The sequence below is a fragment of the Macaca mulatta genome, chromosome 10, assembly GCF_049350105.2.
Source record: "Macaca mulatta isolate MMU2019108-1 chromosome 10, T2T-MMU8v2.0, whole genome shotgun sequence".
In the NCBI taxonomy this organism is placed as follows: Eukaryota; Metazoa; Chordata; class Mammalia; order Primates; family Cercopithecidae; genus Macaca; species Macaca mulatta.
The window spans coordinates 982,991-1,010,871 of NC_133415.1; the positions used below are offsets into that span (position 1 = coordinate 982,991).

The 27,881-nt window shown below is 61.3% G+C and overlaps 1 protein-coding gene across 4 annotated transcripts; it reads left to right on the plus strand.

Moving 5' to 3' along the window:
* The first annotated feature begins 1,301 nt into the window (after positions 1–1,301).
* SBF1 (SET binding factor 1) lies at positions 1,302–27,689 on the plus strand. Of its 4 annotated transcripts, none has more exons than XM_077949155.1 (41): positions 1,302–1,539; positions 7,880–7,965; positions 8,432–8,569; positions 8,661–8,822; positions 8,906–9,016; positions 9,637–9,742; positions 9,864–9,996; positions 10,087–10,195; positions 10,269–10,382; positions 10,503–10,580; positions 11,035–11,148; positions 11,234–11,362; positions 11,446–11,544; positions 11,732–11,936; positions 12,032–12,144; positions 13,297–13,446; positions 13,782–13,850; positions 13,932–14,090; positions 14,170–14,438; positions 14,512–14,684; positions 14,762–14,835; positions 14,913–15,108; positions 15,343–15,470; positions 15,920–16,098; positions 16,225–16,361; positions 16,475–16,682; positions 16,941–17,137; positions 17,215–17,352; positions 19,267–19,344; positions 19,698–19,879; positions 19,966–20,145; positions 20,746–20,847; positions 20,919–21,104; positions 21,186–21,312; positions 21,382–21,512; positions 21,584–21,814; positions 25,833–25,940; positions 26,039–26,250; positions 26,908–26,995; positions 27,062–27,193; positions 27,279–27,689. In XM_077949155.1, the coding sequence occupies exons 1-41, from the start codon at positions 1,485–1,487 to the stop codon at positions 27,375–27,377; spliced, it is 5,685 nt and encodes a 1,894-aa protein (XP_077805281.1). In that variant the 5' UTR covers positions 1,302–1,484; the 3' UTR covers positions 27,378–27,689. The 4 variants fall into 4 exon arrangements, with proteins under 4 accessions (XP_077805281.1, XP_015006142.2, XP_028683351.1 ...); XM_015150656.3 differs by having other exon boundaries at positions 8,664–8,822; XM_028827518.2 differs by lacking the exon at positions 19,267–19,344.
* Positions 27,690–27,881: the final 192 nt, after the last annotated feature.

The following is a 27,881-nucleotide window of genomic DNA, read 5'->3' on the forward strand; positions in this document are numbered from 1 at the left end:
AAAATTAGCCGGGCGTGGTGGCAGGTGCCTGTAGTCCTAGCTACTCAGGAGGCTGAGGCAGGAGAATGGTGTGAACCTGGGAGGTGGAGCTTGCAGTGAGCTGAGATCACACCACTGCACTCCAGCCTAGGCGACAGAGCGAGACTTTGTCTCAAAACAAACAAAAACAAACAAAAAATAGACCTTCAGGTGGGCCAGGCGCAGTGGCTCACGCCAGTAATCCCAGCATTTTGGGGGACCGAGGTGGGTGGATGGCCTGAGGTCAGGACTTCGAAACCAGCCTGGCCAACATGGTGAGACCCCGTCTCTACTAAAATACAAAAATTAGGCATGGTGGCGCACACCTGTAATCCCAGCTATGCAGGAGGCCAAGGTGGGAGAATCGCTTGAACCCAGGAGAGACGGATGTTCCAGTGAGCCAAGATCGTGCCACTGAACTTAAGCCTGAGTAACAGATTGAGACTCTGCCTCAAAAACAAAACAACAAAAAACAGACCTTGGCCTGCTATGCTCAGAGGGATTTCCCTGCTGCACCAGGCTGGCTCCTGCACCTTCTCTCCCAGCATGTTCTGCTGTAGGCTCATGCTCATCCCTGAGCCACTTCAGGGGTGGCCCTGGCCAGCCCTGCCCTTGAGAGGGGTGGGTACTGTCAGGGATCCTGGGTGATGCAGCTTTCCTAGAGCCCCCTGCTCCGTGGCCTCATGTGCCTCACACGCTTAGAACACTTGCTCTTTTACAGGGGGACATGAGCGTGCCGTTTTTAAGCTAATGTGTTAAATGTCTCACTTCGCCTTACAGATGGGGGCTCTTCAGCCTGGGACCCCCAAGGGCAGGGCCTGATTCTCTCCATTCCCTATCGCCAGGCTGGCAGCCCCTGAGGTGACGGCCCTGCGCCTCCTCTGACTTCTAGTTTGGGGGGCCCGGTGGGCAGCGCCCAGGCTCCTCCCGCCTTCCTCCAGTTGGACAGCGAGGGGCGGGGGACGGGGCGTCTGGGGACCCGATCCCCAGATTGGGAGGGCCCAGGAGTGGGGTTCGGGCCCCTGTGCGGGGAGTCCCAACCGCGAGGGCAGCTGTGGTCCTGGCCCCTGCCTCCCGCCGACACCACGGCCCACCCGGGTGGGGACGTCAGACCCGCCGGAGCCGCAGTCCGGGTTCCCGGCTCGAGGGGCGGTGCCCGGGCCCCAGAGTGGGCAGCGATGGGCGGGGAGCCGCCCTCGTACCTTCTGGACCAATGGAGATGCGCGGTTGAAGGCCCCGCCCACTCAGGGCGGGACGACAGCACGCAGGCGCACGGCGCGCCCGGGCGGGCCGGCTGGCTGGGAAGATGGCGGCGGGAGCCCGGGCCGCCGCCGCCGCCGCAGAGCGAACCCGGGGTGTCCGGGGTGCGCGGTCCAGCGCCGGGGCCGGGCCATGAGCGCGCCGCCCTCGAGTCCCCGAGCCGCGGAGCCCGCCCGCGCCCCTCGGGCCGCCCCGCGTCCCTCGCCATGGCGCGGCTCGCGGACTACTTCGTGCTGGTGGCGTTCGGGCCGCACCCGCGCGGTGAGTGCCGAGGCTAAGCGCTGAGGGTCGGGGGCTGGGTTTGAGGGTCGGGGGTCGGGGGTCGAGGGCTGGGGGCTGGGGACCAGGTCGGGGGGCCGAGAACTGAGGGCCGGGCACTGAGGGCTGAGGACCGGGGGCTGGGCGCTGAGGGCCGGGGTCGGGGGGCCGAGGGCTGAGGGCCGGGGACGGGGACGGGGACCGGGGCCCGGGTGGGGGCTGAAGGTCGGGGCGGCCTGACAGCCCGTGGGGAGAATGGGCGTCCGCTGGGGGCGGCGTGGCCGCGCGGGCCTGGTGGCGGCCGGGAGGGAAGCCTGGGCCCGGCCTGCCCGGCCTCTGTGGGGTGGGACGGGCTCTCCCCTTGGCCGGCTGCCGGCGGCTGTGGCTCTAGTGGCTCCAGGGGCGCGGACCCGCGGCTCACCAGCCCGCCCCTGACCTTGGTGCTGCGTCTGAAGCCCCTGGCGGTCTTGGCGGGGTGCAAAGAGGGGGTGGAGTTCGGGTTGGTGCATGGAGAAGCGGTGTTTGACTTGAAACTGGGAGGATTTCAGGAGGAAGCGTCGAGAGTAGAGAGGAGTATTCCTGGCGACTCGCCTGACGGGCCAGGCCCTGCACGCCAAGCCCTGGGTGGGGGATCAGCGTGGCAATGGGTGCCTATGCCCAGGAGGTCTGTGTCTGGGGTCAGCGCCCGTGTCTGAGAGCCCTTCAGCCCAGGGGGTAGGAGAAAACGGAGCCTGACGATGACATCAGCAGCAGCCTGGAGACAGCAGCGCTGGCGAGCGTGCTCGGTGTGCCAGGCCCCGCACAGCCCTTTGTGTGCATGATCTCACCTCTTCCTCCCAGCAGCCCACCGGGGTTGCCCTGCTGTTGCCCCCATCTGTAGAGAAGTCAGGCGGGGATAAGTTGACTGCCTGGCCTGGGCCGGCTCAGAGGGGCTGGGACTGGCACCCAGGCAGTCAAATCCTAGCTGCAGATGGGCAGTAAGTGGGGATGGCTGTGTGGTCAGGCAGGGGCTGGATGTTGAGGTGGGGTTGAGGTTACCTTCCCAGTTACCGTGTTTTTTTTGTCAGTCCAGCTGTCGCTGTCCCCACCCAGGACCTGGACTTCTCTTTTCTTTGTGTTTCTTCTGCTGGACCCCCCACACACTTCCTGAAGCCTCTTTAGCGTCTTCTTCATCTCCAGCCCCTCCTAGTAGCCTCTTACGCAGCACACGCTCTTCCCTGTTACCGTCTATCCAAATGTGTGTCTTATGGCACCGTCCTATCCAAGTGTGTGTCTAACGGCACCGTCAGTCGTGAGCATCTGCCTTTTTCTTTAGAGAGGGAGTTCTCGCTTGCTAGGAGCACACAGTCCTCATCCCCCGGGTGCAGGCTGGCTGTCAGTGTTGCCTTGACCCACAGAGGGAGCTGTCTGTGCTGAGGCACCTGTGAGGGGCAAAGAGGAGGCCGTACCACCTGGGGCAGAGAGTGCCTGAGGGAAGCAAGGCTGGCTGAGGGCTGCCCTGGCGTGAGGGGCCTTGGGCTGGGGGTCGGAACAGGGGCTGCAGGAACAGCTGATGATGACTCTGATGATCCTAAGGGCAGTGTGGAGAGGGTTTCGGTTGGCAGAGACTGCAGGCAAAGGCCAGGTGGGAGGCTTGGTGGCCGTGGGGTGAGGAGTTGAAGGTGGGCACAGAGAAGAGGCAGAGTGGGCTCCACGACAAGCTGGCCGTGACATGTGTGTGCTCACTGCTGGAGCCACATGTAGTGCAGGCACCTGTGTGTGTGTGTGTCCTTTGCGCAGGACAGGGTAGAAGGCTAGAGCCTGAAGTGCCCCCCTCGCCCTTCCCCTAAGTGGCAGGGAGGAGTGATAAGTGGTCCACTGTAGTAGGGTTGGGGGACCGTGGAGCCCTGTGCCCACTACCTTCTGGGGTTGAGCTGGTCAGCTGCTTGCTGGCCTCGCAGCGCCTTTGAAGGACTTGTTTATCCTTGAGGGGAACAAGCCTATAGACTGGGACTCTGGTCATGGACTGAGGATAGAACCAGGTACCAGGGCAGGTCGGGGGCGGAAGAGGCAGAGGAGCATGGCGTGGGGATCACTTATCTCTGCTTTGCCCCTTGAGAGCCTTGTGACTTGGAGCCAGTCGTTTGGCTCTCTGTGCCTCAGTTTCCTCATCTGGGGATGGAGTGAGTCATGCTAACCTCCCAGGCTGCCGTGAGGATGCAGTGAATGCACACGTGTGAAGCGGTGGCACACAGGAGGGCCCTGGAAATGATGAGTATCTTTAGTGACTGAGCAGCAGGTGTGTGGATTCTCTAGGCACAGATACAACAGACACTTCTAAGTGGGTAGAGGACCCCCTCTGTTCTGTCAGGCTGAGTATGACTTCAGGGCCGGATGCAGGGTCTCTTGGGTTGGGGATTAGGAGGGCGGATAGCTTGTCTTGCCTGGATCTGGACATCCTGTCTGGAGCTGCTGGGTGCAGGACCAGGGTGCTGAGGGTGCACGAGTCCTGCCTGAGGCAGCATCCCAGTTGCTAGTGGTCACCAGCTGGAAACCTCTCAGGAAAGGTGGGGAGGGGCCCTGAGAAGGTAAATGCCTGTGCTGGCCGTGACTCTTTCACCTCGGAGAGTGATGGTGGCCGGCGCCGGCCCATCTGCAGGTCCCTCACCTGGTGAGTCAGGGATCACCTTCTGTGCCCTGGGGCCAGCATCAGGACTAGACAGACCTCTGCCCGGCTCTTCGCCCAGAAGGGCCCTGATCACAGCATGGCCAGTGCTGAGGTGTCTTTGGGAGCAGGAGACACATTTGATCTGGCCCTGACCTGGCCAGCGGCCTTCCAGCTCCAGCAGCCAAGTGTGCATCTGCCTGGGAGGAGGGGCTGGACCCCTTGCATCTGAGAAAAAGACCTTTTACTCCATGGCCTCGCCTCATCCTGACTGTGATGAGCTGGCTGCATTCTTGAGCCCCATCTACTGTCCCCACCCACGTTCCTTCCCGCCCTCTGGAGCGGGCCGGGGCTGTTTGGGACGGCCTCAGCTGCCTCCCAACCTCCACCCTGGGAGCCGGAAGGGGTCCAAGGCCTTGGGTCAGAGCTGCTCTGGTCTGATGGGCAGGGGAGGTTGGGGGGATGGCTGAGGAAGCTGCAGGGGCCCTGCACATGGCCTGCCGCTGTGGCTGAGGGAGCCATGTGCATGTTGGGGTTCGGTGGGTGGTGTCGCAGGAAGGTGCTGTCCTTCCTTCTTTTCTTCTCTTTTCCTATAGCTGGGTTCCCCCCAGAGCAGCAGAGCTGGCCAGGGCTGGTCTTCGTGCACGGTGGGGAGTGTGGTGGGGGAACAGGAGAGGCTGCCATCGTTCTTTGCCTCCCTACAGCACACGCTGGCCTGGGCCAGCCCTCCAGGCGTCAGAGCCTGGCACTAGTGATGGGGTGCTGCCAGCAGATGACAGAACGCGAGGTCTGTGTTCGCCTGCCTGCCCGCCCGCCTTTCAGGCCTGCAGTCTGTGTGGGGCTGGCTGCGGGGACACTGGTGCAGGAGGAAGCGCTTTTTGAGGAGCTTTCAGGACAGGAGCCCTAATGTTGTCCTTGGGTGGCCCCCTCGGCCCCATGTTCAAAGGTGGAGGGGCAAGAAAACCTTGGTGCCCTGTGCCACACGGCACACTGTTTGGATTCGTCCTGTTGCTGAGGGGAGGAGCGGGGAGGATACCCTCCTTCCTCTCTGATCTGAGGTAAAGGCAGCACTCTGGTGGGCTCAGCTGCTGGAGGTCACTCCTGTGGCAATAGGGCTCAGGTGGGGTGGGTGGGGACCCCGGAGAGACATGGCAAACCCCCCCATGCCCCTGGAGGCCAAGATGTGGCCTGGCCCCAGACAGCACAGAGCTGAGGTGCAGGCTGGGACCTCAGAACGGGGAGGAGGAGAGCTGCTCACAGCCCAGGGCTGCAGGGCCCTCCATGGCCTGCTTTTCCAGGGGCCAGCTGTGTTCTGTCATTCCCTGGGGCTCCGGAAGGTGCCCTGTACTTCTGATTGAGGAACCTGTTTGTTTGTGGGGTGTGAGTGCGTTGGGTGTGGGGAGGATGGTCGTGTAGCCGACTGTATGTGTTCTACAAGCCTTAATTAGTCTGTGGTCCGTCCCAGCCAAGCTAACAGGTGCACTAGCAGTCACTGGGGTGTGGTGGAGGGAGGTCGGTCCTAGGATCCCTGTAGGCCCCAGGCTGGGGCAGAGCGTCCCAGGGGAGGGGGTGCTCTGTGGGCTGAGACCTGAAGGCTGCTCTGAGACCTGAAGGGCCAGTCTGGGGTCGTCATGGCACAGAGGAGCTCAGGGAGAGACGCCTGCTGGGCCTGCTGGGCCAGCCCAAGGAGAGTGGAGCTCAGGGCTGGCTCTTTGGAGGGTAGAGCCCTGCAGAGGACTTAAGGCTGAGTGAGTTGGTGCTTCACAAGACAAATGGGGTGGAGAGGGTCAAGGTAGACAGTGACCTGCCACTTTGCCCATCCTCCTGGGGAAGACTGCCTTTCCTGCCTGGCCTGGGGGAGGCTGCAGTGCAGGGACTGCTGTCTCTGTTCATAAACCCCTCTTCCTTCCTCCGCCTGCTGCCTCGTGGCAAGAACTGGGTGAGTCCTGGGTGCCAGCCAGGGCTGGGCCCAGATGGTGGTTTGGGGCCGAGCACAAGGAGGCCTTTGGGGGAGTGGGTGGAGTGGGGGAGGAGCCGCAGCTCAGGGCCTGTGCCTGAGTGAGCTGTGCTTGGGGGTGTGGAGGTAGGTGTGGCACCCGCAGACACCTGGGCCCCCATCAGTCTGCCGCCTGTCCTCTGCAGGGTGTCAGTGGTGGGAGGGGGAGGGGAGCAGGAAGCTGAGGTTTTGTGAGTCAGAATTGGCCCCTCACCGCCCCACCATCTCCCACTTAGCAGCAACCTGCCCACTGCCGACTTCCTTGGCTCTGCCTCTGTAACCCTGGAGGGCGGGTGGTCTCCCTGCCTGTGGGGGACCTGTGGAGTGTGTGCCATTGGGCTGCCAGGGTTGCTCATCTGTTCCCAGGAGGACCAGGCACGCTGGATGTGGGGCTGCAGCTTCCTGGGGATCGGGGTGGGGGTACACGAGGCGATCTGTGTTGTGTAGGACCCCCCCTTGCCCGTCTGGCTCTGCTGCCTCCGCCAGGTGGGTGGCGGTGTTGAGGCCTGTCCAAGCGGAGGATGGGCACAGGCCCTGGGGACCTGTGGGTTGTGTGGAGGAGGCAGGGAGGCTTTCGTCTTTCTTGCTGCACCTGCTCCGTCCTCCACAAGCCCTGGGAGGCCTGTGGAGCCGTCCTGCAGCGGGAGCCACACCCTGAGTATCCCGCTGTGGTCCTGACCACCAGGCCTCCTAGTTTGGCTCTCTAGGGGTGAGCCACAGGCAGGCACCTGTAGCCCAGCAGTGTGGACTGGGCCTGGAAAGAGTGCCCGGGTGTGGTTGTCGGGGGAACAGAGTAGAAGGAGAGGAGGGATCTCTTGAGGAGATGTAGGCCTCTTGGCTTCCCCTGCCCTGAAAGCCTCCTCCTGGCCCAGGGGAGCTTAGGCTGTGCTCAGCACCCATCCTATGGCCTTTGTGCAGGGAGATTTGGAGACAGGGAGCAGGCCTTGATGCGACCACCGTCCCACTCTCCTCTGAGAGCTGCTGGATCCCAGTGCTCAGGAGGCTGTCTGGGTATCCTTCAGTGGTCGTCCTGGACCAAGTCTCCATCCTTCCCGTCTGGCTGCTGCCCCTCTGGGTCCTGCTGGCTGTGGGGATGGTGTTCTACCAGGCAGCTGCCAAACTCCACCTTCTGGGACCTGTACGGGGTCCTGTCTCTGAGGCAGCTGGGACAGGGAGGAGTCTGGGGCTGTGGGCGCAGGGGATGTCCCCTAGCCTGGTGGGGCTGAGGCTTCTTGAATCCCACACAGACAACAGACATGAGTCCTCCACATGCCTGGCTGGGCCCAGGGCTGGTGGGTGACAGGGAGCTCTGGGGGATGCCCACTGTTGGGGGGCTGAGAGCCTAAGTGGGGGCCTGGCTGTGGTGGCAGATGCTGTGGGGGCTGTGGAACAGTCCTGAACTGTTGACCTTCGATGGAGGGCTGCTGTGCTGTGTGAAGCTGGGCTGGTCAGGCTGAAGGAGGTCTCTGGGATGGGATCGGGGAATGGGGATGGTAGTGGCAGGGGCTTCTCTACTCTCAGGTAGCCTTGGGGTCTGCGGCTGCCCAGCAGACTCTGCATACAGAACTATTTTTAGGGAACTGAGGCTGATCTGGTGCCAGATGCGGGCCTGGTGGGTGGGAATGTTTCCACACTGGGATCCTCAAGCCTCCTGGTGGATGGGGGGCGGGTCGGGTGCTCTGACCACCTGTTCTTGTCCTCAGGGAGTGGGGAAGGCCAGGGCCAGATTCTGCAGCGCTTTCCGGAGAAGGACTGGGAAGACAACCCATTCCCCCAGGGCATCGAGCTGGTAAGTGGGGGGCGTGCTGAGACGGTGCTGGCAGGTGGAGGGGGTGGCAGGTGGGGAGGGCAGGTGGGCACAGCCCTGCCCTCGTCCCTGACTGAGGGGCCTCTGCAGTGCCCGGCTTACCGCTGAGTGAGGGACCAGACAGCAGAGCCGCTGTTGGGGGGTGTGGCCGGCTTGGCCGGCAAACTGCTCGGTGCTCATGTCACTGTGTCATGTTGTCACTCAAACATGATGGTGGGGACTGTTCCCATCTTCTGGTCCTTGCCCCAGGTGGGGAGGTCAGAGGCTGTTACTCCTTTCAGTCGGAGACACTGACGCCCAGGAGGCCACGTGTCCCCAGGGTCTCCAAGCAAGGAGCTGCCTGTGTGTGTTGGAGCCTCCAGGCCTGGCAGTGCAGACGCTGGGGCAGGTGGGCTGGTTCTTGCCCCAGGTGTAGGGGGAGGAGCTGACTGCTGAGCCCTCCCTGCAGTTTTGCCAGCCTAGCGGGTGGCAGCTGTGTCCCGAGAGGAATCCACCGACCTTCTTTGTTGCTGTCCTCACTGACATCAACTCCGAGCGCCACTACTGCGCCTGCTTGACCTTCTGGGAGCCAGTGGAGCCTTCACAGGTCAGCTTGGGGCCTCTGGGTATGGCATGAACAAAGCTGCATCCTTGGGCCATGGCCAACTCCCCCTGCCCCCATCTCCCCCGACCCCTAGCAGGAAACGACGCGTGAGGAGGATGCCCCAGAGAGGGAAGAAGAGGAGGATGAGGGAGGCCAGACCCACCTGTCTCCCACAGCGCCTGCCCCATCCGCCCAGCTGTTTGCACCGAAGACGCTGGTGCTGGTGTCTCGACTTGACCACGCGGAGGTGTTCAGGGTGAGGCGGGCAGCCGGGGTGGCGAGGCAGGACGAGGGTGCTTCCGTCGGCTGTCCCGCCACTCCCCGCTCTGGTCATTGCAGAACAGCCTCGGCCTCATCTATGCCATCCACGTGGAGGGCCTGAATGTGTGCCTGGAAAACGTGATTGGGAACCTGCTGACGTGCACTGTGCCCCTGGCTGGGGGCTCACAGGTGGGTTTTGGGGGCAACTGGTGTCTGCACAGCCACAGGCCCTCCTGCTGGGGCCCTTGTAGGTATTTGGAGCCCAGCCAGAGCCACACACAGCTGGAGGCCTTGGATGCTCCCTCCTGTGTCCTTGTGCCACCGTTGCCCCCGACAGTCCTGGCCTGCTCACCTGGCCTTTGCACCTGTGCTTTGGGCCTGTGTCCTTCAGCCTCTCTGTCCGCTCCTTCAGTGGTGTGTGCCTGTCTCTGGATGTTGGTGTCAGCTTGTTTGTCTGCTTCCTGCCCTGTGCCTGGGTGTGTTGGGGTGTCTAACCGTGTCTTTCTGCCCGTCTGTCCTGTGCAGCTGGACTCTGTTGAGGAAGGAGCGGTATGGATTCTTTGTTTCTTCTGCCCACCTAGGCCCCATCCCTACCCCCAGTCAAAAGCAGCCACTCCTGTCCTGAGTTTTCTCTGCAGCTGCTTGGGACAACAGAGGCAGGGCATGGCATTTCCCTCTTGCCATGTTGCCCATCCCAGCCAGTCCCACCTCGGGTCTGTCTGTCCACCAGGGTGTGCCTGGGGCCACGGTGCTCTGGGCTGACTTAGATCTGGTCAAGCTACTGAGTCCCGATCATTCTTTTTTTGCAGAGGACGATCTCTTTGGGGGCTGGTGACCGGCAGGTCATCCAAACTCCACTGGCTGACTCGCTGCCCGTCAGCCGCTGCAGCGTGGCCCTGCTTTTCCGCCAGCTGGGTGAGCCTGTCTGTCCCACCCTGCATGGCTTCCCCTCAGGGGCTGGTGGTCAGGGATGTGGGTTCTCGCTCTGCCTGGGTAGGGGCCCAGGGTCCTCTCCAAGCTTCTCCTCTTCTTTTAGGCATCACCAACGTGCTGTCTTTGTTCTGTGCCGCCCTGACGGAGCACAAGGTTCTCTTCCTGTCCCGGAGCTACCAGCGGCTCGCCGATGCCTGTAGGGGCCTCCTGGCACTGCTGTTTCCTCTCAGATACAGGTGACCCTGCCCGGCCCTCCCAGCCCCTCCTCCTGGCCCCTTTGCCCAGCCACATCCCCTGGCTCACTGCGTCCTTTGGGGCCTGCACAGCTTCACCTATGTGCCCATCCTGCCGGCTCAGCTGCTGGAGGTCCTCAGCACACCCACGCCCTTCATCATCGGGGTCAACGCGGCCTTCCAGGCAGAGACCCAGGAACTGGTAAGGGTTGTGCTTTGTGTCCACCTCGGCCTAAGCCTGCGGGTCCCTGACTGCCGGCTCCCTCGGCCCGCAGCTCGACGTGATCGTTGCTGATCTGGATGGAGGAACGGTGGCCATCCCTGAGTGTGTGCACATTCCACCCTTGCCAGAGCCGCTGCAGAGTCAGACACACAGTGTGCTGAGCATGGTGAGGGACACCACGGGCAAGCGGGAGCCTTGGGGGCCTTTGGGATGTGGCCGCCTGGCAGCACGGGGAGCCTAGAGCTGGGGCCAGCGTGCAGCTGCCTGCTCCGTTCTGTGCTGGCAGGTCCTGGACCCGGAACTGGAGTTGGCTGACCTCGCCTTCCCTCCACCCACGACGTCCACCTCCTCCCTGAAGATGCAGGTGGGTGTCATTGCTGCTCCTGCATGGAGACCCCGGGGCACTCAGGCTGCCCCGCTCAGGTCTGCTGCCACTGACACACAAGGCACCACCCCCAGGCTAGCCCCGGCTCCTGTAGCATAAGCAGGAAGGAGCCTGGGAGCAAAGCAGCTGCCAGCAGTTAGGTGTGGTGGTCGTGAGCGGTGCGGGTGAGGCGGCAGGGGCCCAGCAAGGGGCTGGAACTCAGCCTCTGGTCACAGGAGCCCTTGAGGGTGCTGAGCAGGAGTGCCTCATCCAGACAGTTTCAGAGTTGCTGGTGGCCCTGTGTGCAGAATGGTGGGAGGGGCAGAAGAACGGGAGCAAGGCAGCCTGGGGAGGCCCCATCCCAGCTTGGGGTGGGGGGGTGGAGGAGCCCCTGAGGGACCTGGCGTGGGGGTCGGCAGGGCTGGCTTTCGCCTGCAATCAGCTTTCCTCCCAGGACAAGGAGCTGCGAGCTGTCTTTCTGCGGCTCTTCGCTCAGCTGCTGCAGGGCTATCGCTGGTGCCTGCACGTCGTGCGCGTCCACCCAGAGCCTGTCATCCGCTTCCATAAGGTGGGGCACCTGGTGGCTGGGGGTGGAGTGGGAGATAAGTGCCTGGTGGAGACCCCTGAGGGACCGACCTGCTTGTGTCCCCCAGGCAGCCTTCCTGGGCCAGCGTGGGCTGGTGGAGGATGATTTCCTGATGAAAGTGCTGGAGGGCATGGCCTTTGCTGGCTTCGTGTCAGAGCGTGGGGTCCCGTACCGCCCCACAGACCTGTTCGATGAGGTGCACCCCCACCCTGCCCGCCCAGCCCCCTGCCCTGGCTCTGCCTGACCATGGCTTACCTAACCTCCTGCCCACCCCGCTAGCTGGTGGCCCACGAGGTGGCACGGATGCGGGCAGATGAGAACCACCCCCAGCGTGTCCTGCGTCACGTCCAGGAACTGGCAGAGCAGCTCTACAAGAACGTACGAGGGTGGCAGGATGGGAGGCGTCGCACCACCTCGCTCCCTCGGCCCTGCTCCGAGGGTGGCAGGATGGGAGGGCATCGCACCACCTCGGTCCCTCGGCCCTGCTCCGAGGGTGGCAGGATGGGAGGGCATCGCACCACCTCGGTCCCTCGGCCCCTGCTCCACACTTCCCATCTCCCCGCAGGAGAACCCGTACCCAGCCGTGGCGATGCACAAGGTACAGAGGCCCGGCGAGAGCAGCCACCTGCGACGGGTGCCCCGGCCCTTCCCCCGGCTGGATGAGGGCACCGTGCAGTGGATCGTGGACCAGGCTGCGGCCAAGATGCAGGGTGCACCCCCAGCTGTGAAGGCCGAGAGGAGGACCACTGTGCCCTCAGGGCCCCCCATGAGTGCGTAATGAGGAGGGACAGGGAGGCAGGTCCCGGGCGTGGCCCAGGACGGGCATGGGGTCAGGGGTCCGAGTGTGCGTGTTCTCTCCCCACAGCTGCCATACTGGAGCGGTGCAGCGGGCTGCATGTCAACAGCGCCCGGCGTCTGGAGGTCGTGCGCAACTGCATCTCCTATGTGTTTGAGGGGAAAATGCTTGAGGCCAAGAAGGTGAGGGCTGTGCAGGCTCCAGCCGGGCCAGGGCAGTGGGTTTCAGAGGAGACCTAGGGCACGCTTCGCCCTCGTGGGTGCTGACCCTGCCCCGGGGCCTCCTCTGTCTAACAGACAGCTGGGGGTGGCTGGGCCGGCCTGAGGGCAGGTGGGCGCCGGCTCTCCTCTCGACCGCAGTGAGTGGTGGGTCAGGCCTGCGTGGGAGGCCCAGCAAGGGAGATTTACTTCCATTTTTAGAAATCAGAAGGTTTCACTATTATGTTTCTTCTGTATCCTTCCCCTTAAATTGGGCCGTACACGACCTGCTCCTCGTACTTTATGGAAACAGAGGTTGCTCCCTGCTGTTTTACCCTCTGTGATGCTCACTTCACACCTCTGGGGTCTTTCATCATGGCCAGTTGGAGTCTCTTGTTTTTCTTTTTTTTTTTTTTTTTTTTTAGGAGACGGAGTCTCGCTCTTTCACCCAGGCTGGCGTGCAGTGGCTGGATCTCAACTCACTGCAAGCTCCGCCTCTCGGGTTTACGCCATTCTCCTGCCTCAGCCTCCCAAGTAGCTGGGACTACAGGCGCCCACCGCCTTGCCCGGCTAGTTTTTTGTATTTTTTTAGTAGAGACGGGGTTTCACCGTGTTAGCCAGGATGGTCTCGATCTCCTGACCTCGTGATCCGCCCGTCTCGGCCTCCCAAAGTGCTGGGGTTACAGGCTTGAGCCACCGCGCCCGGCCTGTCTCTTGTTTTTCATTGGCTGTGTGGTGTCCCTTTGGGGCGGCCAGTTTTGTGATGAACGATGTAGCAATAGAATACAAACTCCAAGCCTTTCTGTGCCAGGCGAGTCACTGAGCCCTGGCCAGCCAGGCAGCTCTGAGCCTATGAGCCGGGGGGCCTGGGCCACAAGGCCTCTCTCTGGAGCGCACCTCCCTGCCGGCTCACAGGTGCAGCGTCTGTGTCCTCGTGTCTGGCCTGGTGAACTTGTACTTGTGGAGCTGCTGGGCCCACTGGAGGTTTTAGTCTTTATTGGTCAGCAAAGCCCCAGAGTCTGGGACATCCCACCTGAAAGGCATTTGGGTCTCCTGGACTCCTGCTGCCCTCCCTGCCTGGGCCCCCAGTGGGTCTTTTCTGTGCCCTCAGCCCGTGTCTCCTTTCCCCACCTGCAGCTGCTCCCAGCTGTGTTGAGGGCCCTGAAGGGGCGAGCTGCCCGCCGCTGCCTTGCCCAGGAGCTGCACCTGCATGTGCAGCAGAACCGTGCGGTCCTGGACCACCAGCAGTTTGACTTTGTCGTCCGTATGATGAACTGCTGCCTGCAGGTGAGGCCAGGTCTCCCATCCTGCCAGGGGCGCATGAGCGGGAACAGGCGGGGAGACCCTGGTCTGCGGGTGAGAGTAGAGAGGGTGCGAGAGACTCCTGTGCCAGTGGGCAGGGGTCCTGGGTCTGCAGGGAACACAGTGGAGAGAACCGTTTTTGGGGGCAGGTGCTGGGGCCTGGGGTTTCCTGATGTAGAGCCTCTGAGGCAGCCCTGGGGAGCTGGAGCCACGGTGTCAGGTGCTGGTCCACGGTGGCTACGGGGGTGGTGGGGGCATGGTGGGAGGTGAATGCTGCCTGGGAGGGGAGATGTCCTCACAGGCTCTCGCTTTGCCTGCAGGACTGCACTTCTCTGGATGAGCATGGCATCGCAGCTGCTCTGCTGCCTCTGGTCACAGCCTTCTGCCGGGTGAGTGGTGGCATGGCTGAGGTCTCCTTCCCAGCCCCTTCCTGGCTGCATCCCGCTGACCTTCTCCCCTGGCTTCTGCAGAAGCTGAGCCCGGGGGTGACGCAGTTCGCGTACAGCTGTGTGCAGGAGCACGTGGTGTGGAGCACGCCACAGTTCTGGGAGGCCATGTTCTATGGGGATGTGCAGACTCACATCCGGGCCCTCTACCTGGAGCCCACCGAGGACCTGGCCCCCGCCCAGGTGCGCAGGGAGTCCTGGGGCTGGGGACTGGGGGCTGGGGGCAGTGTGGCCCCAGCTCATGCCTGTGGTGCTGTGGCAGGAGGTTGGGGAGGCACCTTCCCAGGAGGACGAGCGCTCTGCCCTGGATGTGGCTTCTGAGCAGCGGCGCCTGTGGCCAACCCTGAGCCGTGAGAAGCAGCAGGAGCTGGTGCAGAAGGAGGAGAGCACGGTGTTCAGCCAGGCCATCCACTACGCCAACCGCATGAGCTACCTCCTCCTGCCCCTGGACAGCAGCAAGAGCCGCCTCCTTCGGGAGCGCGCTGGGCTGGGCGACCTGGAGAGCGCCAGCAACAGCCTGGTCACCAACAGGTGAGGCGGGGACTGGGGGTTGGGCCCAGTGGAGTGGGCGGGGCCCATGCCCACAGTCTCTTCCCTGGCCCAGCATGGCTGGCAGCGTGGCTGAGAGCTATGACACGGAGAGTGGCTTTGAGGATGCAGAGACCTGCGATGTGGCTGGGGCCGTGGTCCGCTTCATCAACCGCTTCGTGGACAAGGTCTGCACGGAGAGCGGGGTCACCAGCGACCACCTCAAGGGGCTGCATGTCATGGTGCCAGGTACGGGGGTCTGGGCTGGTGACACCCCCTTGGATGGGCAGGGCTGGACGCAGAGTGTGAGAACTGCCTTCCCCCAGACATCGTCCAGATGCACATCGAGACCCTGGAGGCCGTGCAGCGGGAGAGCCGGAGGCTGCCGCCCATCCAGAAGGTTTGTGGGGGCCAGCAGGGCCACGGGCGCCCAAGGCCGGGGCTGCATCCTGAGCTCCTGCTCTTGTTTTCGAGTAGCCCAAGCTGCTGCGGCCGCGCCTGCTGCCTGGGGAGGAGTGTGTGCTGGACGGCCTGCGCGTCTACCTGCTGCCAGATGGGCGTGAGGAGGGTGCGGGGGGCAGTGCCGGGGGACCAGCATTGCTGCCAGCTGAGGGCGCCGTCTTCCTCACCACGTACCGGGTCATCTTCACAGGGATGCCCACAGACCCCCTGGGTGAGCCTGCAGACCCCCTGGCCCTGTCGCCCCCTCCCGCCAGGTCTTTGGGGTGAAAGGACTTTCCCTGTTTCTCCCGCCCTCTTCTTGGGGGTTGTGGATCCCCATGGGAAATGGGCCTTTGTCTGCTCCTTCCCCACCCACTTGGGATCCCCCATAACTGTGGTACCCTGAGATTCTGGGACCCCCCTGCCTTATCTTCCTTGCTTCTGACTCTGCCTGGCCTGTCCTAAGTTGGGGAGCAGGTGGTGGTCCGTTCCTTCCCGGTGGCTGCGCTGACCAAGGAGAAGCGCATCAGCGTCCAGACCCCTGTGGACCAGCTCCTGCAGGACGGGCTGCAGCTGCGCTCCTGCACATTCCAGGTGGGGCGTGGTGCACGGGTGGGGCTCTCGTCCCCACCCTGGTCTTTCTCGTGCGAACCGGTCTTTCTCGTATGAACCATTTTTAAGCCAGTTTCCACCAGTGGCCCTGCTGTTAGGCCTGCGTGTCTGGGGCCCTCACCGTGGCTCGAGTTGACGTCCACTGTTTGATATGCAGTCTTTGGGTCCTTGTCCTTTCCTTGGGGCGCCGACCCTCAAGTGCATGTCTTGGGTGTGCCTTGCAAGCCCGGGCCTTACCTCACAGCCACTGAGATGTCAAGTTTACACAAATGCTTGCCTTTTTGTGACACGGGCACAGGCCTTTGCCTGTGCCTTGCTTCTCTCTGTGTTACGGCTGCGGGGGGAAGGGGAGCCTGGCACCTGGCAGCGTCAGAGTTGGGGGAGGGGCTGGGGGCCACCCAGACTCCTAAGGGTTGCTTTTTCTGACGCAGCTGCTGAAAATGGCCTTTGATGAGGAGGTGGGGTCTGACAGTGCCGAGCTCTTCCGCAAGCAGCTGCATAAGCTGCGGTACCCGCCGGACGTCAGGGCCACCTTCGCGTTCACCCTGGGCTCTGCCCACACACCCGGCCGGCCCCCGCGAGTCACCAAGGACAAGGGTCCTTCCCTCAGGTATGGATCTGGGTCCCAGGCCGGGGCAGCTGGGCCTCAGCCATGAGTTTCCGCTCCAACCCTCCTGGGCCCCTGTGCCCGTCTTTGTCCCTCTTCCTCTCACCTTGGTGACTCTGTGTGCCCCAGAACCCTGTCCCGGAACCTGGTCAAGAACGCCAAGAAGACCATCGGGCGGCAGCATGTCACTCGTAAGAAGTACAACCCCCCCAGCTGGGAGCACCGGGGCCAGCCGCCCCCCGAGGACCAGGAGGACGAGATCTCAGGTGGAAGGGTGGGGGGAGTCCTGGGTGGTCTCTGGATGCTGACACTCGCCAGGGAGGATCAGGACAGGTGGAGTGGCCTCTGGGTGATGACCCCGTGTGCCTGGCCTGCACAGTGTCGGAGGAGCTGGAGCCCAGCACGCTGACCCCGTCCTCAGCCCTGAAGCCCTCCGACCGCATGACCATGAGCAGCCTGGTGGAAAGGGCTTGCTGCCGCGACTACCAGCGCCTCGGCCTGGGCACCCTGAGCAGCAGCCTGAGCCGGGCCAAGTCTGAGCCCTTCCGCATCTCTCCGGTCAACCGCATGTACGCCATCTGCCGCAGGTGAGGCCGGCCGGGGCTGGCCGGGGGGGTCGGCAGGTGACCGAGTGTCTTTCCTTCCTCCTGTGGGCCTGGGCCACGGCTCCTGGTCACGTAAGGAATGTGGAGGGGGAGAGGGCGGAGGGACGGGCCACAGGGCTGGGGCGTGGGCTGGAGGGCCCCCTTCTGTTGGGAGCCACGGGCTGGCTCCTCTTGCCCTGCTTGGGGCATGAGCCCAGAGTGGGTGGGGCCGGCCGCCTTCACGCCTCTGCCTCCCCACAGCTACCCAGGGCTGCTGATCGTACCCCAGAGCGTCCAGGACAACGCCCTGCAGCGCGTGTCCCGCTGCTACCGCCAGAACCGCTTCCCCGTGGTCTGCTGGCGCAGCGGGCGGTCTAAGGCCGTACTGCTGCGCTCTGGCGGCCTGCATGGCAAAGGTGTCGTCGGCCTCTTCAAGGCCCAGAATGCACCTTCTCCAGGTACCTCCTGCGTCCTGCCCTGTGCCTGCTCTGCCCTATCCCACCCTCCCCTGCCTCAGCTCCACGTCCTACCCTAGGCCAGTCCCAGGCGGACTCGAGCAGCCTGGAGCAGGAGAAGTACCTGCAGGCCGTGGTCAGCTCCATGCCCCGCTACGCCGACGCGTCGGGACGCAACACGCTTAGCGGCTTCTCCTCAGCCCACATGGGCAGTCACGGTGAGGGTGCTTGTGGGCAGACGGTGGGGCCGGGGGCACTTTGCGGGGCTGTGGTGGCATTTGTGGTTTGGCAGGCAGGCCACGGAGGGGCAGAAACGGCGTTGATCATGGATGTTTGGGTATGGGATGAGGAGCATGCCCTTGGGGTGCCGTGGGGCAGGGGCGGGAAGCCTGCCCAGACCAGGTGTGTGCCCTGACCTCTGTCCGCCCCGACCTCCGTCCGCCCCAACCTCCGTCCGCCCCGACCTCCGTCCGCCCTGACGTCCTGCCCTCCCTGACATCCTGCCTGCTCTGACTGCCCCGCTGTCCACCTCTGTGTCTGCTGCAGCTTCCTGCAGGGGCCTCTGGGTGCTGCCTCTACGTGGCTCTGTCTTATAATTTCCCACAGCCTGGAAACATCCCAGATGCTCCTCTGTCCTGTTCCCTCCCAGTGTCACTGTTTCTCCTCATGCCCCAGCCTCCGCCCTCCCCACATCCCCCTATCCAGACTGTCTGTGGGGCCTCTGGCCTGGCTCTGCCTGCTGCTTGGCCTCTGTCCTCGTGTGTCTTGGTTCCTTGGGCCTTGCCCGAGCTGGCCCTGCTGTCTCTGTCCCCACCGCCTCGCACACTTTACAGGCGCCGTACACACACTGAGGTAGACTGGCCCCTGGACGGGGTGGCAGGTATGCCCCGCACTCACTGTCTGGAGCACCTGTTCTCTAGTGCAGAAGTGGTTTTGTTTTTCCAGATACCACGTTACATGGTTCTGTTTTACACTCACCCTGTCTTCCTGCCTTCCCACCCCTGCCAGAAACCCTGAGTGGCGCTTGCGGGTGGGCCCGGCCCGGCCCGGCCCGGCCCACCCCTCCATCACCATGTGTGTGCCTCCCGTGGAGTCCCTTTTGCGTCTCCGACCATCCCCGGTGCCCGTGGCTGCTGCCTCCCAGTGTCCCTCTCAGTGCCTAGCAACACTCGGGCTCAGCTTCCCTCAGCTGTAGTTGTGGCTTCTAGTCCCAGCTCTGACCTCTTTATAAGGACCCACTGGGCCCTGGTTGGCATCCAAAGCGGGCTGGTGCTGCGTCCTCACTGTGAGCTGGGTGCCTGCAGTGTGGCCACCGTCAGAGGATGCAGGGTGTGTTGGGCCGGCATTGTGCTTGGCCCCTGGTGACTTGGTGGGCGAGGAGACGTTTCCTCTCTCAGTCCCACCCTCGGGCTCTACAGAAGCTGGTGAGCCTGAGGCAGGGCCAGGCGCCCAGAGACCCACTGTGGACCCAGGCATCTCCCAGCCCTTTGGGCTGCCACTTCCTCTTGTGGCCTCCCCTGTGCCTTCAGGCCACATCGTCCAGACTGTAAGCCTCAGCCTAGGACTCAGACCTGCCTGTGTCCTGGACTGAGCTGCTCTCCATCCTTTTGGACTGGGCTCAGGCTCTGAGCCCACCCTCTCCCCTCTTTGGGAAGCCTCCAGGTCGCTCGCCTGTTCTCCAGGCCACACCTCTTGGGCACCTCCTGTTGCTATGCCCTGAACAGAGGCCTCTGCATGCCCGTCTGTTGCGAGTTCTGAGCTGTGCCCATCACAAGCCCTGGTCCCCTGAGTGGAGGACAAAGGGCCAGGGTGTGGAGGAGGGACTCAGAGACAGACTTGCCCTGAGCTGATTTAAGTGGGAAGAGAGGAGGTGTTCGGGGGAGAGCCCGGGATCCCCACCACACAGCCCTTCTGCTGCCACAGAGTGCTCTGCGGACTGCCCTGCCCTGGCAGAGAGGCCCGCACCAGGATGGCTCTTCCCACTCTCCTGAGATCAGGGACTTGGGGCTGACGGCTGCTACCTCCAGGCTCCCTGGGGGCTTGGTGGGACCCTCCGGCCTGTAGGCACCCCCCAAGCTGGGCACGCCCAGGCCTGGGGCTAGGCCTGAGCCTTCTCTCTGCTGTGCCCCCAGTTCCCAGCCCCAGAGCCAGGGTCACCACGCTGTCCAACCCCATGGCGGCCTCGGCCTCCAGACGGACCGCACCCCGAGGTACCGTACCGAGCCTGCACAGGCCAGCCCTTACTTGGTGCTGGTGGCCTCTAGTGTGCACTGAGTTATTGCGGGCACTAATGTCTCCCTCCACGCCTGACACTAACGACCTGTCTCCCGAGCCCCAGTCCTTACCTACCTGACCCGCGAGTCCTGCCCTAGAAACTAACACTGGCTGCCACCCCACGTCTCAGCATCTATGTGTTCCAGCCCTCTCGCACGGCCCTGCCGGGGTCCTGCCAACCACCCCTGCCCTGGGAGCTCAACCCCCTCCCTGGAGGCCAGGCCCAGCCAGCCCCAGGTAAGTGGTGCCCTGGCCCCCCTCGGGTGCTTACCTGGCGTCTTCTCCACAGGTAAGTGGGGCAGTGTCCGGACCAGTGGGCGCAGCAGTGGCCTTGGCACCGAGGTGGGCTCCCGGCTGGCTGGCAGAGACACGCTGGCCCCACCCCAGGCCAACGGGGGCCCTCCCGACCCGGGCTTCCTGCGGCCGCAGCGAGCAGCCCTCTACATCCTCGGGGACAAAGCCCAGCTTAAGGTGATTGGGCTGGGGGGTGGGGGTGGGACTGGGCAGGGGGCTTGGGGCCTCACGTGTCTCACGGTGCTCGGCCGGGTTCTTTTCAGGGTGTGCGGCCAGACCCCCTGCAGCAGTGGGAGCTGGTGCCCATTGAGGTATTTGAGGCACGGCAGGTGAAGGCCAGCTTCAAGAAGCTGCTGAAGGCGTGTGTCCCAGGCTGCCCTGCTGCTGAGCCCAGCCCAGCCTCCTTCCTGCGCTCGCTGGAGGACTCGGAGTGGCTGATCCAGGTCTCTGCACTGCCCCTGTCCCTCTGCCCACCTTGGTGCTGGGCCTACCCCTTGGCTAGAGCCAAGTGGACGGGTCTAGGTTTGCTTGTCTGAGTGTGTGGAACGCTGGAAGGAGGAAGTGACGGCCACTTCCCACCCCGGCTCTGGGGCCGGAAGGCAGCTGGCAGTGAGAGTGGCCAGGGCCTGGGCATGGGTGCGTCGGAGCAGCTTGCTGGGTCCAGGTGGGCCGATGACCACACGGGGGATGCGGTTTATGGTTCTGGGCCTCTGCTGCATTCTTGTGGGGGTGGGTACTGACAGGACGCTGGCTCGGTGAACACTGAAGATGAGGCCACTGGGCATCTTGAGGGACAGGGACGTCCCTCAGTCCTAGAGAGCTTGGAAGGGGGTGGGCTGTGGCCAGCAGGCTGGAGGCGGCGGTGGTTGGCATGCCCAGAGCAAGCTGTGTCGGTCCAGTACTGTGCCCACATACAGGGCTCAGAGGGCTGTGGACAGGGCCTGCCTCCCCGGTGCTTGTGGACGTGCGGGTCTGTAGCCTGATGAGTGGTGAGGCGGGAGGGCGGGGGGTCCCAGAGGTGCTGAGGCCGCCTGTCCCTGCAGATCCACAAGCTGCTGCAGGTGTCTGTGCTGGTGGTGGAGCTCCTGGATTCAGGCTCCTCTGTGCTGGTGGGCCTGGAGGACGGCTGGGACATCACCACCCAGGTGTGTGGCGCATGGGGCTGGGGTGGGCCAGGCTCCCGGGCTCCTCACTGACCCTCCGGCGGTGCTGGCAGGTGGTATCTTTGGTGCAGCTGCTCTCAGACCCCTTTTACCGCACGCTGGAGGGCTTCCGCCTGCTGCTGGAGAAGGAGTGGCTGTCCTTCGGTCACCGCTTCAGCCACCGTGGGGCCCACACCCTGGCTGGGCAGAGCAGCGGCTTCACACCCGTCTTCCTGCAGTTCCTGGACTGCGTACATCAGGTGGGCAGGCTGCTGTGTGGGTGGGCCGGGGCTGTGCACCCTGACTGCTGACCCCTGGCCCCTGACCCACATGGCGTGCAGGTCCACCTGCAGTTCCCCATGGAGTTTGAGTTCAGCCAGTTCTACCTCAAGTTCCTCGGCTACCACCACGTGTCCCGCCGTTTCCGGACCTTCCTGCTCGACTCTGACTATGAGCGCATTGAGCTGGGTATGTGGGGAGTCGGGGCTGGGACAGCCACGGGTCAGGAGGGCCCAGGCTCACTGCTGGCCTGTGCAGGGCTGCTGTACGAGGAGAAAGGGGAACGCAGGGGCCAGCTGCCATGCAGGTCTGTGTGGGAGTACGTGGACCGACTGAGCAAGAGGACGCCTGTGTTCTACAATTACATGTATGCGCCCGAGGACACGGAGGTAAGCTGGGGCCTGGGTCGGGTAGGCAGCTCCTGCCTGACCCAGGTCCTCAACTGCAGGCCCACCCCCAGGTCCTGCGGCCCTACAGCAATGTGTCCAACCTGAAGGTGTGGGACTTCTACACTGAGGAGACGCTGGCCGAGGGCCCTCCCTATGATTGGGAACTGGCCCAGGGGCCCCCCGAGCCCCCAGAGGAAGAACGATCTGACGGAGGCGCTCCCCAGAGCCGGCGCCGTGTGGTGTGGCCCTGCTACGACAGCTGCCCGCGGGCCCAGCCTGACGCCATCTCACGCCTGCTGGAGGTGCGTGTGGTCCCGGAGCAGGGTCTGGCCTGGCACCCCCTCCTCTTGCTCAGACTCCAGGGTTGTGCTTGTGTGTGCACTTGTACACGCACGTAAGTCCGGTTACCCCTGGGGGTGGCTGTGGCTCCCCAGGGCCCCGCCCCACTCAGTGGATGCTTCCAGACAGTGACCTGAGACCCCCAGGTCTCAGTACACAGCCTCCACTCTGGGCCCGCGTGTTTTCCCTGACGTGGCTTTGAGCAGCTCAGGCAACTCTTGAGGAGTCAGCCCTTAGAGATGACGGTGTTTTACTCCCTCTGCCAGACTGCCTGCCCCACCTACCCTAAAGTGAGCAGCTCTGGGTTCTTGCCCTGAAAGCTTGGGGTTGACATTTAGGCCTCTCTCACCCCTCACTGTGCCATCCCTGGTGGGCCTGGACTGAGGGAGAAAGGAGACTGAGGGGTGGCGGCTAGGTTGGTGTGTAGGACTTCAGAGCTAGGCCATGGGGGGACCTGTACTCAGCTCCCCACTGTTGGCTGCGTGGCCTTAGAGGTTATCTGAGCATCTTAGAGCTTCTGTTTCCTCGTGCAGAAAGTGGAAATGCTGATTCCTGCCTTACAGGGAAGTGGTGAGGCTGAAATGAGTCATTTATTTCAGTGACTTAGCATGGGGCACCAGGTTTGGGGGAGCACGGGAGTCATGGTTTGCGACGGAGGTGATCCACACACAGACAGCGGTCCCTTTTTCTCTCAAGCGAAGCTCATTGTCTTAGGTTGGCGCTGTCCGATTGGTGCTGACGAGTCACTCAGCTTTGTGGTGACCAGCATCAGCTTGCTCTGTGATTTTCTATACTTGTGTTTTTTACTGGTCTGTGTGTTTATGTTTAAGGTGAGTTTCTTGGACACAGGATGTAGATGTAGTTGGGTCTTCCTGTTACCCAGTCTAATGGTTTTTTTTAATTGGAATTTTTAGCCCATTTTAATTTACTGTTACTATTGATGTGGCTGGCTTTAAGTCTGGCGTCTCGCTGTTTGTTTTCTCTTTGTCCCTTTGATTTTTTTTCCTTTCTTGCTTTTCTTTTTTTAAAAAATAGGTTTTTAGTATTCTGTCTACTGTGAGTTGAGCTGTATCTCTCTGTGTTATGTTTCAGGAGTTGCCAGGGCTATAATCATCTGACTTGAAATTACATTGCCCCGTTCACACCAGAAGAGCCTTACAGTGGTGTATGTCCATTCACGCCTTTCCTGTCCTCCTGTCACTGTCACACATTTTACTTTTACATATGACATAAACACCCAGCGTGGTGGTTTTTTTTTTTTGAGACGGAGTCTCGCTCTGTCGCCCAGGCTGGAGTGCTGTGGCCGGATCTCAGCTCACTGCAAGCTCCGCCTCCCGGGTTCACGCCATTCTCCTGCCTCAGCCTCCCGAGTAGCTGGGACTACAGGCGCCGCCACCTCGCCCGGCTAGTTTTTTGTATTTTTAGTAGAGACGGGGTTTCACCGTGTTAGCCAGGATGGTCTCGATCTCCTGACCTCGTGATCCGCCCGTCTCGGCCTCCCAAAGTGCTGGGATTACAAGCGTGAGCCACCGCGCCCGGCCTGTTTTTGTTTTAAACAGTCAACTTTGTTTTAAGGAAGTTAAGAAAGAAGGAAAGCGTCTTCTATTTTTGCCGTTTTAACATTCTTCATTCTTCAGTATGATCAGGTCTGGTTATTATTTCTCTTCAACCTGAAGAATTTTTAATATTTCTGGTAATACAGATCTGCCAGTCACAAGTTCCCTCAGCTTTTGTTGATCTGAAAACATCTTTGGGCCTTTATTATGCAAAGGGTGTTTTCTCTGGATATACAATTCTAGGTTGACAGCTTCTTTTTTTTTTTTTTTTTTTTTTTTTTTTTTTTTTTTTTAACATTCAGCAGCTAAACTGATGTCACTTTAAAAGATATCATTACTGCGCCGGGCACGGTGGCTCACGCCTGTAATTCCAGCACTTTGGGAGGCTGAGGCAGGTTGGATCACCTGAGGTCAGGAGTTCGAGACCAACCTGGCCAATATGGTGAAACCCCATCTCTACTAAATATAAAAATTAGCCGGGCATGGTGGCGCCTGGAATCCCAGCTACTCAGGAGGCTGAGGCAGGAGAATCGCTTCAACCTGGGAGGTGGAGGCTGCATTGAGCTAAGATCGCGCTAGTGCACTCCAGCCTAGGCGACAACAGTGAGACTCTGCCTCAAAAAAAAAAGAAAAAAAAAATTACTTTGTTTTCTGGCCTGTATTGTTTCTGCTTAGAAGTTGGTGTTCATTCTTATCCTTATAAACTGTGTATAATGGTGCCCTTTCATCCTCTGCCTTAAGATTTTGCGTTCATTTTTGGCTTCAGCAATTTGACCATCATGGTTTTTGCTTTCATCCTGCTTGGGGTCTGTGGGATGATCATTTTCGTCAAATTTAATACATTTTAAGCCACTGCTTCTATAAATTACTTTTTCTGCATAATCTCTCCCTTTCTTTCTGGGACTTTCTTGTCCTGTATGTTGCTGAGGCTCTGCTTTTTTTTTCTCAGTTTTTATCTTTGCAATTCATTTTGGATGATTTCTGTGGTCCTATCTTCAAGTTCACTACTCTTTTCTTTGTTTTTAATATACTCAAGCCCATCAAATGAATTTTTTTTTTTTTTTAAATTTCTTGAGACAGGGTTTTGCTCTGTTGCCCAGACTGGAGTGCAGTGGCACAGTCATGGCTCACTGCAGCCTGGACCTCCCAGGCTCAAGCAATCCTCATGTTCATTCAGCCTCTCGAGTTGCCGAGACTACAGGCCTGTGCCACATGCCGGCTTTTTTTTTTTTTTTTTTTTTTGTAGAGACAGGGTCTCCCTGTGTTACCCAGACAGGTCTCATAAACTCCTGGGCTCAAGCAGTCCTGTCACCTTGGCCTCCCAAAGTGCTGGGATTACAGGTGTGAGCCACCGCACCTGGCCCCATCTAATGAATTTAACTCTCTTCATTATAGAGATTCCCCATCTGATAAACCGTTATGTCCATCTTTTCTTTTAAATCTTGAAACATATTTATAACTTAAAAATATATACAAAGATGGGGTCTTGCCCTGATGTTGCCCAGGCTGTTCTCACACTCCTTGGGTCAAGTGATTCTCCCTCCTCAGCCTCCCAAACTGTTGGGATTACAGGCGTGAGCCACTGTGCCCTGCCTGTGTTGTCTTTCTTTAAGGAGTCTTGGGTTTTATTCTTGCCAGTAGGTAATGAGCTTGTGGGTCAGCTTGATCTGTTTGAAGCTTGTTTCTAAGCTTTGTTTGGGCAGCTCTCCAGCACCTCTAGAGAAGCTGCAGGGATAAAGCAGCCTAAGGTGTGTGGCCTCTCCAGGGCTTCAGTTGGAGTTTTGTGTGTCTGTGTCTCCGGTGAGGTCTTGCCACACTGGCTTTTTGGAAGTCCAGCGTCTTTCAGCATTGCTTAACCTCTAGAGTTTGGACTCGGCTCATAGCTTTTTTTTTTTTTTTTTTTTTTGAGGCAGAGTCTCGCTTTGTCGACCAGGCTGGAGTGCAATGGCGCACTCTTGGCTCACTGCAGCCTCCCGAGTAGCTGGGATTACAGGTGCCCACCACCATGCCCGGCTAATTTTTGTATTTTTAGTAGAGACGAGGTTTCGCCATGTTTGCCAGGCTGGTCTCGAACTCCTGACCTCAGATGATCCACCCGCCTCGGCCTTCCAAAGTGCTGGGATTACAGGCGGGAGCCACCGCGCCTGGCCAGGGGGTGTGTGTTTTTAACTTACCCTGTTGGGGTTTGTGGTGCTTATGTTGTTTGATGCCTCTGGTTAGTTTGGGAAATTTTTCAACTGTTGTCCCCAAATATTCACTTTGCATATTTCTTCCCTCCCTTTGCCATCTCCCCCTGTGATCCAGTTACACACGTGTTAGGCCTTTCCATTGTATCTCTTTCCTGTATTTTCCATCCTTTTGTCTTTTCATGCTGTAGTCTGGATATTTCCTTTTGAACAAACTTTTCACTAATTCTCCCCGCCAGGAGCTGCAGAGGCTGGAGACAGAGTTGGGCCGACCCGCTGAGCGCTGGAAGGACACCTGGGACCGGGTGAAGGCTGCACAGCGCCTCGAAGGCCGGCCAGACGGACGTGTGAGTGAGGGCCAGTGTGAGCGGCCACGGTGGGCTTGTTGCTGGGAGAAAGTGGCGTCTGCCCAGCCCTGACCCAAGTCCCAACCTCCTGTTTCCAGGGCACCCCTAGCTCCCTCCTGGTGTCCACCGCACCCCACCACCGCCGCTCGCTGGGTGTGTACCTGCAGGAGGGGCCCGTGGGCTCCACCCTGAGCCTCAGCCTGGACAGCGACCAGAGTAGTGGCTCAACCGCATCCGGCTCCCGCCAGGCTGCCCGCCGCAGCACCAGCACCCTGTACAGCCAGTTCCAGACAGCTGAGAGTGAGAACAGGTATGAGGGGCCCTCCCACTGCTGCACGGAAACCTCTGAGCTGGTGTTCTGGGGTCCCAGGCAGTCCTCTGGTGGGAGATGCAGGTGCTTTTGAGGAGCTTGTCATTTCTTAGGTTAGAAGGATTTGTTGGGAAGGCCACAGTGATGGCCTAAGTATACGCTACCATCGGGAGGGGTTTGGGGTGTGGAACTGGTGACCGCAGCCGACCACAGCCTGCAACGGCTGAGGGAGAAGCAGAAAGAGGGAGGTAGTGGGGCCCGCATGAGTCTGGAGCCTGACAGGATCCATCCTGGGCAGCTGCTGCCACGGCTGCTTCCACAGATCTACCTGCCCGGCATCCCTCTCCTCGTCAGGGCGACTGCCCTGTGTGGGGGGGCTGCTTTCCCAAGACCCTGAGGCTCTGCTGTGGGGATGCTCCCTGGAGTCGAGGGGGTGGGGCATCCTTCACTGTCTCCTTTCTGGGCCGTCTTCCTGGGCGTGCAGCCCCGAGGCTGCTTTGTGGCCCCCTGGCCAGCGCTCTGGGCGTAGGTCAGTTCTGGGGACAGGGAGCCTGGTCTTACCTCCTGGGCTGGGACAGCAGGTGGGGACAACTGCTGGGGCCTGGGCTTGGCTGGGCCATGACAGCCAACCTGGCCCTGGTTCTGCTGCAAATGCAGGTCCTACGAGGGCACTCTGTACAAGAAGGGGGCCTTCATGAAGCCTTGGAAGGCCCGCTGGTTCGTGTTGGACAAGACCAAGCACCAGGTGAGTGATCAGGTGGTCGGGGGGACTCGGGGGAAGGGGCTGCGCTGACTCTGTGGCCTCCTCCAGCTGCGTTACTATGACCACCGTGTGGACACAGAGTGCAAGGGTGTCATCGACCTGGCGGAGGTGGAGGCTGTGGCACCTGGCACGCCCACCATGGGTGCCCCTAAGACTGTGGACGAGAAGGCCTTCTTTGACGTGAGCCTTGGCCGGGGCTTGGGAGAGGGGAGGGAGGGGCTCTGGGGTGTGGGGGCTGCGGAGTCAGTAACCTGCCCTTCCCCAGGTGAAGACAACGCGTCGCGTTTACAACTTCTGTGCCCAGGACGTGCCCTCGGCCCAGCAGTGGGTGGACCGGATCCAGAGCTGCCTGTCGGATGCCTGAGCCTCCCGGCCCTGCCCGGCTGCTCTGCTTCCAGTCGTTACCGACCACTAGGGGTGGGCAGGGCCGCCCCGGCCATGTTTACAGCCCCGGCCCTCGACAGTATTGAGGCCCCGAGCCCCCAGCACTTGTGTGTACAGCCCCCGTCCCTGCCCCGCCCCGCCCGGCCGGCCCTAACTTATTTTGGCATCACAGCTGAGCACCGTGCCGGGAGGTGGCCAAGGTACAGCCCGCAATGGGCCTGTAAATAGTCCAGCCAGCGGCTGCAGGCGAGTTTCTAGAACCAGAGTCTATATAAAGAGAGAACTAACGCCATGCTCCTGTGCCTGCCTTACCCACGTCCCAGCTGCCTGTTCTCAGCCTACCCAGAGGGTCCCGTCTGCCCCTATCCAGGCCCACCTAGTGGGAGGCTGGCATCTTTCTCATGAGCCTTTCCTGGTGCCTGGGTCCACCCAGCTCAGCCTGCACGTCCCTGGGAGTGGCTTTGCTCTGGGGGCAGATCGAGCA

Excerpts from the sequence above, each read along its gene's own strand:
- SBF1 (XM_077949155.1), top strand. The coding sequence starts at position 1,485 with ATGGCGCGGCTCGCGGACTACTTCGTGCTGGTGGCGTTCGGGCCGCAC. Across the intron at positions 10,196-10,268 it reads AGGCAGAGACCCAGGAACTG|CTCGACGTGATCGTTGCTGA; the intron begins GTAAGGGTTGTG and ends CTCGGCCCGCAG. Across the intron at positions 11,937-12,031 it reads GCCCTCAGGGCCCCCCATGA|CTGCCATACTGGAGCGGTGC; the intron begins GTGCGTAATGAG and ends CTCTCCCCACAG.